The 12,748-nt window shown below is 40.1% G+C and overlaps 1 protein-coding gene across 8 annotated transcripts in view; it reads left to right on the top strand.

Moving 5' to 3' along the window:
• Positions 1–12,748, top strand: part of PCDH15 (protocadherin related 15) — a 979,840-nt gene that overhangs the window by 873,128 nt on the left and 93,964 nt on the right. For all 8 annotated transcript variants that reach the window (XM_072995260.2, XM_072995261.2, XM_072995259.2 and 5 more), the window contains 2 exons: positions 126–235; positions 2,256–2,396. In XM_072995260.2, the coding sequence (XP_072851361.2) occupies positions 126–235; positions 2,256–2,396 (251 nt within the window). The remainder of the gene's footprint in view (positions 1–125; positions 236–2,255; positions 2,397–12,748) is intronic.

The raw sequence follows: 12,748 nt of genomic DNA, 5'->3' as shown, positions 1-12,748 counted from the left end.
CTTCAGACTCAAAGATAACATGGGCGGCGGCGGGGCGGGGGAGGACTTGTGTATATTGAGAAAATCAGCAGAGTACTGAGGACGTGATTCTGAGCAAAAACAATCTGTTTTGTCCAATTCTGCAGGCCACCTCCTGTGAGTGAAGCTGCACCCAAAGGAACTCAAGTTGTTGTTGTAACTGCAGCTGCCTTGAATCAGACTATTATCTATTCTATTGTTTCAGGAAATGAAGATGGTAAGTAATACTGTCCAGGTGGTCTTGTCTGATATATGAATAAAATATGTTTTAAAGGAAGGTTACAAGAAAGGACATACCCTTAAATGAAATGAAGTAACTTTGCAAATGCTGCGTTTTGCAGTATTAAGGCTACTATTTTCTTCTTGCATTGGAGATTTTTTAAAAAAAAATCCAAGTGTGGTCACACTGGCAATTTGAATCAATTTATGTTCAGACTGTTTTAAAATCAGGTTCAAGTCACATGCTCTTTAAACTAGTGGCCACGTTCCCGTGCACAGAATAGAAATCTATTTATTTCTGGTGATTTAAGCCAATTTTAGCATCTACATTGCTGAAATCAACTTTTTTTTCTTTTTTAGAAACACACTATTCCTAAAGGATAGGTGTTCTAACACTGAACGTATTGATGAAGTGATGCAGCGGTACACATTTCAAGAAAGAATTTTTAAAAATAAAATTAAAAGGAAAAATGGTAGTGAATCTGCTGCCCAAAATCCAAATAGGCACAAATTAAAATGGCAGGCAGCTTTCACATCCACAAAACAGCATTTAATTTTATCAGTTTTAGAAGTGAGGTATTTTTAAAAAAGCTGCTGGCTAGTTGAAAAAAAGCTTGCTTTGCAGCCCATATAAATCACCCTTGTATCATGTGAATGATAAAATCTAAATCAATTTAAATGATGCTCAAATGCCAGTGTGATTGCAGTCACAGTTTAGAATACACAAATAACAGAAATGAATTACAGCTGCCAATAATGAGTCAAAATCCATAGTGATTAGAAAAGTTATGATCCTTTAAAATGAAACCTGATATTTTAAAGGCCAACTAAGACAAGCTATAACAACAACAATAATAATCTTAGAACTGCAGATACAGAAGGGACCCTATGGATTGTCAAGTCCAGCTGTTGTCAGAGACCAGACCTTCTGTGGGGATCTCAAACTATTTCAAAATTAGAACAGCTGGAGAAAGAGGAATAGAGGGAAAATGGAAGCTGTCTTATAGTAAGCCAGACCATTGGTCCGTCTAGCTCAGTACTGTCAACTCTGACTGATGGCAAATCTCCGGAATTTAGGCAGGATATATTACTGGCCCTACCTGGCAGTGCAGGAATTAAATCTGGGGTTTCCTACATAGAAAACATCTCTCCACTTGATCTATGGCCCATCAACAGTATTCTTTGGTGGCCTCCCAGCCAAATACTAACCAGGCCTAAAATTCCTCATCTTTCAAAATCAGACAAAGTCAAGTGTGTTCAGGAGGTATTACCTTTCTGTATATTGCTTTCTCTGTGTAAATCACTCTTCACCCCTCCCACACACAGCTGGTGTTTGCCCCATTAAGATAAAATAGTATGGCGCCTTTTTTTTAATTGAACCAATGTATTCTGAAGTACAAATCACATTACAGTTGTGCATGAAACGGTTCTGCCTCCTTCACACACACCCCAAAAAAACCTTGTAGCTGTTTCCAAGAGAGGAGAGATATTTGTTGATCTCCAACATCTCACTGAATCTGAACCATTGAAAATGTGTTTAAATTGGACACTGGAATATTGTTATTAACAAGGGGGTGAAATGCTAAGCAGAAATATATCAACCACATATGTTTTACTACAGGCATTTTTATTTTATGTTAGTTTTTATCCATTCCTGAACCAGTAGACTCCTTTCTTGTAAACCAATCTAAGGCCAAAACAGACACTGTTTGAAGAATATATAGTAGGTTGCAGATTTGTGGCCCCAACATTTTACTCTAGAGTAAGTACAGGAGACGTGATGTAGGTTGGGACGCTGACATAGTAGGTAGAGGGGCTTTAATGTGCTCCCTTACTGTTGAGGTCCTGATCTATATCAGACAGCACATGCCAGCAATTTTTGCTGCAAAATGGAGTTCCGTTTTTGGGTGGTATAGGGGAAGAAAATCTTGAGATTCAAAGCACATTGTTTTATGCAGAAACCTTACAATTCTGTTTCAACCATGTTAACAGATTCTCAAACTGTTCTTTCATTCCAGGCGTGTTTGTTATTAATAATAGGACAGGTGTTATCTCTGTTAAAAAATCTCTGGATTATGAAACTGTGAAAACTTATTTACTTCGTGTGCAAGCAGACTCATTACAAGTGGTCCGCTCCAATTTGCCAGTGCCATCCAAAAGTAAGATTACTCTTCAATGGGTTTCTTGTCTGTTTCTTTGTTTGGGTTCTTTCCCAACTTCTTTCAAAATTAATCTGTCATTTTGTTACACGGTTGCTTAATAACCGCAGTTGCCAAATACAGTAGTGCCTTGACTTACGAAATTAATCACTGCAGGACCCATGGGAAATGCAAAAAGAAAAACCAAAAAAGCAAATAGAGACTGCAAGACCCGTCGGAAATGCAAAAATTAAAATAAAATAAAATAAACCACCAAAAAGCAAACAAACCCTGCAATACCCATCACAGCATAGAAACATAACCCCACCACCCAGCCCAAACCCACGCTGCAAAACCCACCCAGATCAGCCAGTTTTTTAAAAAGCAGAAAGCAGCACCTTACCAGGCAGTCCGAAGCCTCCTCCAAATGCACACTCTCTAACCGCTGGGGCAAAAGAGCTACAAAGAAACCGCTTCTTTGCCACCAATGGTTAGCAATTTGAATTCCCTGCCTTTTTCCCTGCCTTTTTTCTGGTTGTAACTCGAAGCTCCAGTCAGAAGTTGAAGCAAAATTTTGCAGCCAAAGCTGGTCGTAACTCAAAATGGTCATAAGTCAGGACGGTCATAAGTCAAGGCACCACTGTATGCTATTAGTTTCTGATAAAATAGTAGAAGGAAATGTACAGTATAGGACACTGCAGTTAATTGTTTCTGTGGTTAGAACTCATTTTATATACAGTATTTTACATCCCACAAATGCCACATACAATTTAAGAATGGGACTCCACTGTCTTTGTGAAGCTCTAACAGCAATTGGGATAGCTTCTTAATTGTATGGTCTAAAGTAGCTTCTTCACTACCAAAAAAAAAACAAAACAAAACAAAACAAAACAAAACACCTCCCCAGCTTCCTCAAACTCTTGAGGTTTCTGGTGATTTGGCAGTGTATAGTAAATGGTTGGCTGCTACCACCATTATGCCAGTAAGTAGTCCTCCACCCCAATGCTACAGGATGCTATTTCTCTAAAGATTGTTTGTAGTATCTAACCAATACAACTGTAAGCACCCGTACAGTTTATGCACATACTGGTGAGTGTGTGCTAACATTTTTATCCTTATTTTTTTAAATGTTTGTATTTTTCTTTAAGAAACACTTGTACAGTAGTGTGTCATCAATACAACGTATAACTGTTTATCTGTTTTTGACCCTTCCGTTGTTTCTTTTTCTCTTCTGTGAAGAAGTGTTACTGTCCCATTCTGCCTCATGAACATGTAACAATTTCGGACAACAAGTATTTTAGAAGTCTATCACTAGCAATCACAAGTAGTAGCAATGTAAATGGTAACAAAATGGAGCAATCCTGACTTGCCAGGGAGGGATCCATAGCAATAGATCCACTAATTTACAAGTACCCCCCCCAGCTCTTCTGCCCATGGCAGGAGCAATATTTTGGATTTTTGTTTGCTTTGCACTATAGTGGCTTTTTGTGAGAGCTGGACCATAAAGAAGGCTGACCGCCGAAGAACTGATGCTTTTGAATTGTGGTGCTGGAGGAGACCCTTGAGAGTCCCCTGGACTGCAAAGAGAACAAACCTATCCATTTTGAAGGAAATCAACCCCGAGTGCTTACTGGAAGCACAGATCCTGAAGCTGAGGCTCCAATACTTTGACCGTCTCATGAGAAGACTCCCCGGAATAGCCCCTGATGTTGCGAAAGAGTGAAGGCAAGAGGAGAAGGGGACGACAGAGGATGAGATGGTTGGACAGTGTCACCAAAGCTACCAACATGAATTTGACCCAACTCTGGGAGGCAGTGGAAGACAGGAGGGCCTGGCGTGCTCTGGTCCATGGGGTCACGAAGAGTCGGACATGACTTAATGACTAAACAACAACAAAAATAGTGGCTTTTAAAAAAAGCTTCCCCTCCTACTATAATTAAAGAAAAAGTAAATGCTTGTTCCAGCTTGGGGTTCCTATAGACTAGGGACCCAAAATGAGACATTTCAAGAGAGCCGGAAAGCTTTGCATCCTATGCATTTGAGGTCAACCCTATAACCCTCTGTATAACATTCTATTTAGTTTCTTACTAATTTACCGAGTAGCTAAATTGCAGTAGTCCAATACTCGTGGTTCTTTCCATAAGACATAGGAAGGGAAGAATGCTCCACCTAGGGCTTGTATCTATGTGCAGGAATGCTCTTGTGGTTGGGGTGAGGCAGCAGTCCAGCCTTTTCCTCTGACTCAAGCATTGACCTGTGTTCTTCTAGGAGTTTAGCATTATTGATCCAGGATCTGTGGGATCTGGCAATTTTTCTTAGAGTCAGGGTTGTTTAATTTAGAGGGTTCGTCGGGCTTATCCTCACTGAAGATCTGGTCCAGCAGGGGAACTTCAAGGCCTCTAGTCTCCCTTCTCATGTTTCTTTATCAGGCTTCGATAGAGGTGACCTTCAAATGCAAGACTATCTCAGAGCTAGGAAATAATTCATTCATTTCAGTTTGTTGGCATTTAATTTGTTAAGCTTTTGCTCAGTGCAGGCATAATAATGGCAGTAGTTACTTTTAGTGTAACTTAGCTTTTTTTCCTCATTAATCATTGTTAATCATCACTGTGCCATCTGCCAAGGAAGCCACAAACTGGTAGTTTTCCCTTCATTCTTAAAGATTGCTTGACATGTTGGGTCCTCTCCTATGGCCACTCTCTTGTTTGATACTTCTGTTGCCAAAGCATGAGGGATGTTATCAGCAGTGGCCAATTAAAGAGTTCCTGCTTTGAAGTTGGGTTTTGTGCAACTTCTTGTGTACCAGTTGTGCGCAGAATCAAAGCAGGGTCTATTTAATGAACAGGAATCTGATATTGCCAATGATGTCACTCTTGCTACATTAGCACAGCTGTTCAACAGGATACTAGCCTATATCTTGATTTTGCAGGAGGAGGACAAAACATATGTCCTACCCCTGCCTGTTTCTTTAATTTTGCATTTTAGAAAACACTGCACCACAAAAATATGCACATTTACTCAGAAGGAGGTCCCACTGAGTTCTGTGGCTCTTAGTCCTAGGTAACATGAGTAGGACGTCAGTGCCAGTAAATCATTCTTCCCAGATGCTTTAGCAGAGAATTTTCTAGATCTATAAAGAATCTTTTGCTTACCCAGCAACTCCACCTTTCAGGACCAAGAGACAGACAGAAAATAGAAAACAAAGACATGTAACAATAAGGATGATTCTTCCTTAGTGCATATACTGTGCAGAGTACAGGTTCAATTTAGAACCTAAGTAGCTATTAATATTGTCTTCTGGTGGTTTCTTCAGTTCAAATAGCTCTAGGAATTTTAGTTCATGGTTACTTCATATCTGTTTGTGAGTTTAAAATATGACCTTTTCAGGTAATATTTTCATGTGTATTTTCATGCTGTGCTTCTTGTTTGTTATCCAGGCGATCCCATTGTGTGGTATTGTATTTATAGGGCATTATATTTATAAAATATTTCCATGTGCCTTATAATAATAATCATGTGCTGCCAAGTCAATTCTCACTTATGGCAACTCTTTTCAGGGTTTTCCAGGGAGAGAGTACTCAGAAGTGGTTTACCATTTCTTTCTTCTGGGGCTGTGCACCTTGCCCAAGGCCACATAGGCTAACTGTATTCATAGGACTCACAGTGTGGAATCGAACTTCCAACCTCTGGCTCTGCAGTCAGATGCTTACACCACTGAGTACACAATAAATTGATACATTTTTTGAAAAAATACAAAATGAGAGAGAGAGAGAGAGAGAGAGAGAGAGGCAAAATGCCGTTGATTAGATTGTAATATTACAGGCCATGCTTTAAGGACAGGAAGCCTTCCCCAATATTACAATTTTCTGGGATGTTGATCCCAGCCAACATACTTTCTATGAGATTTGTACTCCATCTGGAAAAAAACCCTGCCAGACTGGGAAATAGAAACAACTTCAAAGGAGCTAGTAACACATGCTGACACCTTGCATTCCATTCCATATAGATCCCACTATGTAAAGACTAAGGAGGTAATAAAGGAACTAATTAATGCTGAGTAGATCAATTAAGCTATTTTGTTTCCTAATGTCAACAACAACAAATTAATCACATGATTAGTAATATTTAACATTAATGAATTAATTTTCAATTGTGACGTTCCAGACTCTGGACTGTCCTCACCTAACAGGGCATTGAGCTCACTGAACTCTCCAGCCACCCCAGTGCTGCTGGAGAGCTCAGAGGGATGGAAATTGTTCTATCAGCAGATCTCTGAGAAACGGAAAGAGGATTGCATGGCCAAAGGGAATTTTTGCTGCCAAATCTTGACCTCCAGCACTGGCACAGTTTGAGTTAGGTTTAGGCTGCCCATGCAGTAGTACAAGTAGCAGTACATTCTGCATTAACTTCATGGAAGTTTATCTCCTGACATACAATCAGTGGGGAATGAAAGCCTTTTGAACTTTTTAATAATCATAATTAAATGTTAATGAAACCAAATAAAAGAACAATGCATTAATTGGTAACTTGGATTGAATAAAATTTATGGCAGTTTAATTTATGAAGATTTGCTTGCTTCATTCCAATTAACCAAACTTAATCGACTACAGTAATAGAACAAGGAGCTGGTCTTTGAGTTTAATTTGACTAGAAGGGCATACTCTATTTTTATACAGAAAATGAAAGAATCTGCATTTTTTATTTTGCTTAAGTATTATTTTCTACGGACAAGAAAAATTCCTCTGTTCTGTTCTTTCACTTCTGGCTATTTCCTATGAAAGTTGTGATCTGATATAGCCTGCAATGTCATATTTGCCTTCCAATTTAATGTAGAGCTGAATTATAATGAAATACTAGATCCATTTGTAAATGTTGGTTACTATAGAATAGAATAGTTCCATTGTTGTTCCATTGCTCCATTTAAAAAGTTATGCCATTAATGAAAAGACAATTCATTGGAAGAACTATAGTTCAGTAGAAGAGAGCATATTTTCATAAAAATGTAAGACACTGGCTCAGTCTAAAAACCTATCACATGATTAGTAAAACCTAAAAACCTATCTAGTCCAGCACTATTGACACACTAAACAGAAAGCCCACAAACAATGGCATAGTCAAGCTAGGTCTTAGAGGGTCAAAGTCCCAGGATTTTGTGAGCCGCAGAGACTATAACACTGTCCACTGTCTCCATCAGGCTTTCTTGCCCTTTTTGACATTAGTTGCAATTTTCACATTAACCAGGAAATAAATTGTCTTTGCAGGAACAGTTGCAACCATTCTTATACAGGTGGAAACTATTTCAGCATGGTTTGCTCTTGCATGGACAATTAAATGTCATTAACTTCACAAAATATTTGATCCTAACTTGTTGATATGAACCTGCCTGGACTTTAGGATTCATGGGAGGTTAGTTACAGCAAGCATCTGGACATGTACATATACCACTACATCACTACCCAAAAGCAAGAGAGGACTGCAATAACAAACACTGGTACTGAAGAAGCATGTTGTATCTAGCCTACATAACTAGTAGCCTCTCATAAATTTATTCTCCACAATTTTTCCAGCCATCCATTAAAGCTCTCCACATTGGCAGCCATTAAAGAAGAACATCTAACTGTCTTGAATCATTATTTAGTGTCACTGGCAGGCCTTGGATTCTGGTAGTATTGGTGGTGGTGGTTGGGAATTCCTGGAATCCTATTATGTTTCTACACTGGTATAATGCAATTGCTATAAATCTCAGCAGTGAATTGCAGCAAGTTAAGAAGTCATTATCATCATTTGCTCTTGCATGCTGAGTTGCTCAACAGCAACCGTATACCAGTAGGTGAAGGTAAGAACCTTTTGGTCAAAATCTTCTGTACTTGCAGTATCTGGATAAGATGACCCCATTTGAATCCCGAGAAAGTGATGACTGTAGAGACTATAAAGCTAGCTAGATGAACCACTGGTCTGACTCAGTGTAAGGAAATTTCCTATGAGCATAAAAAATATCATTTAGTCTCTAAATATTTCTGTAAGATATGCTACCAGGTGGAAAAGGAGTGCAGAGCAGTGTTAAAAAAATAATGAGGCACAGCATGTATCATGAGGAGTTTTTTTTTAATTAATCCAGTCTTCCCATTTGTCTCTAAATCAGAATAACCACACATCGAAATGTTAGGAGTCACAGCAACACATCTTATAAGAACATCAAAACACTTGGCTAATCAGCCTTCTAAATAATAATGAATTGCAGGGCAATTAAAATAAATATTGCGATGAGGACAACGTGAATTGATTTCATTTTATGTTTTTGCTTCTGGGCATATCCTTGTAATGTTTCTCATTTCCAGGGGCGATATACTAGAAATGATTCCCCCAGACTGATGTGAGTGAGTGCAATTCTTATTAAAATAGCATGTATGGGAAATATCACTCACCTGCCTGTTCTCCTATAGTATGCAAACTTGCATTGGTATTCTGTGTTAATTCTTTTGTGTGTGTTTAGTCGTTTAGTCGTGTCCGACTCTTCGTGACCCCATGGACCAGAGCACGCCAGGCCCTCCTGTCTTCTACTGCCTCCCGGAGTTGTGTCAGGTTCATGTTGGTTGCTTCGCAGACACTGTCCAGCCATCTCATCCTCGGTCGTCCCCTTCTCCTCTTGCCATCACACCTTCCTAACATCAAGGTTTTTTCCAAGGACTCTTTTCTTCTCATGAGATGGCCAAAGTACTGGAGCCTCAGCTTCAGGATCTGTCCTTCAAGTGAGCATTCAGGGTTGATTTCCTTTAGAACTGATAGGTTTGTTCTCCTTGCAGTCCAGGGGATTCTCAAGAGCCTCCTCCAGCACCACAATTCAAAGGCATCAATTCTTCGGCGGTCTGCTTTCTTTATGGTCCAGCTCTCACTTCCATACATCATGACAGGAAAAACCATAGCTTTGACTATTCGGACTTTTGTTGGCAAGGTGATGTCTCTGCTTTTTAAGATGCTGTCAAGATTTGTCATTGCTTTCCTCCCAAGAAGAAGGCGCCTTTTAATTTCAGGGCTGCTGTCTCCATCTGCAGTGATCATGGAGCCCAGGAAGATAAAATTTGACACTGCCTCCATATCTTCCCCTTCTATTTCCCAGGAGGTGATGGGACCAGTGGCCATGATCTTAGTTTTTTTGATGTTGAGTTTCAGACCGTTTTTTGCACTCTCCTCTTTCACTCTCATTACAAGGTTCTTTAATTCCTCCTCACTTTCTGCCATCAGAGTGGTATCATCTGCATATCGGAGGTTGTTGATATTTCTTCCGGCAATCTTAATTCCGGCTTGGGTTTCTTCCAGTCCAGCCTTCCGCATGATGTATTCTGCATATAAGTTAAATAAGCTGGGGGACAATATACAGCCTTGCCGTACTCCTTTCCCAATTTTGAACCAATCAGTGTTTCCATTTCCAGTTCTAACTGTTGCTTCCTGTCCCACATATAGGTTTCTCAGGAGACAGATAAAGTGGTCAGGCACTCCCATTTCTTTAAGAACTTGCCATAGTTTGCTGTGGTCCACACAGTCAAAGGCTTTCGCATAGTCAATGAAGCAGAAGTAGATATTTTTCTGGAACTCTCTGGCTTTCTCCATAATCCAGCGCAAGTTAGCAATTTGGTCTCGAGTTCCTCTGCGTCTTCGGAATCCAGCTTGTACTTCTGGGAGTTCTCGGTCCACATACTGCTGAAGCCTACCTTGTAGGATTTTGAGCATAACCTTGCTAGCGTGTGAAATGAGTGCAATTGTACGGTAGTTGGAGCATTCTTTGGCACTGCCTTTCTTTGGGATTGGGATGTAGACTGATCTTTTCCAATCCTCTGGCCACTGTTGAGTTTTCCAAACTTGCTGGCATATTGAATGTAGCACCTTAACAGCATCATCTTTCAAGATTTTAAATAGTTCAACTGGAATGCCATCACCTCCACTGGCCTTGTTGTTAGCCAGGCATTCTAAGGCCCACTTGACTTCGCTCTCCAGGATGTCTGGCTCAAGGTCAGCAACTACATTGTCTGGGTTGTCCGGGATATCCAAATCTTTCTGATATAATTCCTCTGTGTATTCTTGCCACCTCTTCTTGACGTCTTCTGCTTCTGTTAGGTCCCTCCCATTTTTGTCTTTTATCATGTTCATCTTTGCGCAAAATGTTCCTCTAATATGTCCAATTTTCCTGAACAGATCTCTGGTCTTTCCTTTTCTGTTATCTTCCTCTATTTCTTTGCATTGTTCATTTAAGAAGGCCCTCTTGTCTCTCCTTGCTATTCTTTGGAAGTCTGCATTCAAGTTTCTGTAACTTTCCCTATCTCCCTTGCATTTTGCTTCCCTTCTCCTCTCTGCTATTTCTAAGGCCTCGTTGGACAGCCACTTTGCTTTCTTGCATTTCCTTTTCTTTGGGATGGTTTTCGTTGCTGCCTCCTGGACAATGTTACGAGCCTCTATCCAAAGTTCTTCAGGCACTCTGTCCACCAAATCTAGTTCCTTAAATCTGTTCTTTACTTCCACTGTGTATTCATAAGGGATTTGGTTTAGATTATACCTGAGTGGCCCAGTGGTTTTTCCTACTCTCTTCAGTCTAAGCTTGAATTTTGCTATGAGAAGCTGATGATCAGAACCGCAGTCAGCTCCAGATCTTGTTTTTGCTGACTGTATAGAGCTTCTCCATCTTTGGCTGCAGAGAATATAATCAATCTGATTTCGATATTGCCCATCTGGTGATTTCCATGTATAGAGTCGCCTCTTGTGTTGTTGGAAAAGAGTGTTTGTGATGACCAGCTTATTCTCTTGACAAAACTCTATTAGCCTTTGTCCTGCTTCGTTCTGAACTCCAAGGCCAAACTTCCCTGTTGTTCCTTTTATCTCTTGGCTCCCTACTTTAGCATTCCAGTCCCCTAGAATGAGAAGAACATCTTTCTTTGGTGTCAGTTCTAGAAGGTGTTGTAAATCTTCATAGAATTGTTCAATTTCAGTCTCCTCAGCAATGCTGGTTGGTGCATAAACTTGGATTATTGTGATGTTGAATGGTCTGCCTTGGATTCGTATTGACATCATTCTATCATTTTTGAGATTGTATCCCATTACAGCTTTTCCCACTCTTTTGTTGACTATGAGGGCTACTCCATTCCTTCTACGGGATTCTTGCCCACAATAGTAGATATGATAATCATCTGAGCTGAATTCGCCCATTCCTGTCCATTTTAGTTCACTGATGCCCAGGATGTCGATGTTTATTCTTGCCATTTCCTGTTTGACCACCTCCAGCTTCCCAACGTTCATAGATCTTACATTCCAGGTTCCTATGCAGTATTTTTCTTTGCAGCATTGGATTTTCCTTTCACTTCCAGGCACGTCCACAGCTGAGCGTCCTTTCGGCTTTGGCCCAACCACTTCATTAGCTCTGGAGCTACTTGTACTTGTCCTCCACTCTTCCTCAGTAGCATGTTGGACGCCTTCCGACCTGAGGGGCCCATCTTCCAGCGTCATATCTTTTAGCCTTTTGTTTCTGATCATGGGGCGTTCTTGGCAAAGATACTGGAGTGGCTTGCCATTTCCTACTCCAGGTGGATTGCGTTTAGTCGGAACTCTCCACTATGTCCTGTCCGTCTTGGGTGTCCCTGCACGGCATAGCCCATAGCTTCTCTGAGTTACTCAAGCCCCTTCGCCACGACAAGGCAGCAATCCATGAAGAAGGAATTCTTTTAGTATACCTGAAATGCCACCATGGATAAAGAGCTTATGATGATGCTTTTATATCACAGAACTCTCTCTCTCTCTCTCTCTCTCTCTCTCTCTCTCTCTCTCTCTCTGTGTGTGTGTGAATTTTCTAGAAAATGACAAAAACAGATTTTTATTCCTTTAATTTTCTAAAGCATACTTTAATTAAATAAAGCATCATTTTGAGGCATGTTTTTATATTCATCCAGTTTTCACAATTTGGATAGTTTCATTTTCTTTTTATGGAAGCTTGACTATTACAAAAGACTCTATTCTGGCACCAAAGGTTGATTCTGATGCCTCAAGCAGAATCCTAAATTTCCTTAAATCTCCACTTTTAAGGAATATCTGCATCTGCTGCAAAAAGAATATCTGCATCTCCTGCAACTGGCACATGAACCCTGTAATGGGTTAAATGGTGGCAAAATAAATATATAGTGCTGCTGCAGAAATTACCTTGGGCCTCAGGTTGTGTACCCCTGCATTATCTGGAAAGAATCTGAGAAAATCTGACCACTGAGTTTCGTATCTGTAAACAAACACACCGAAACCTTTAGAAGGAATGCTTCTGAATGATAAATTTCTGGGACAAGTAGGTGTGCTGGTCAATCTTTCCACAGCCCACCAATTGATTAGTGTTAGGAAAAATA

The sequence above is a fragment of the Pogona vitticeps genome, chromosome 3, assembly GCF_051106095.1.
Source record: "Pogona vitticeps strain Pit_001003342236 chromosome 3, PviZW2.1, whole genome shotgun sequence".
Taxonomy (NCBI): Eukaryota; Metazoa; Chordata; class Lepidosauria; order Squamata; family Agamidae; genus Pogona; species Pogona vitticeps.
This window is presented reverse-complemented; position numbering and strand designations above follow the sequence as displayed.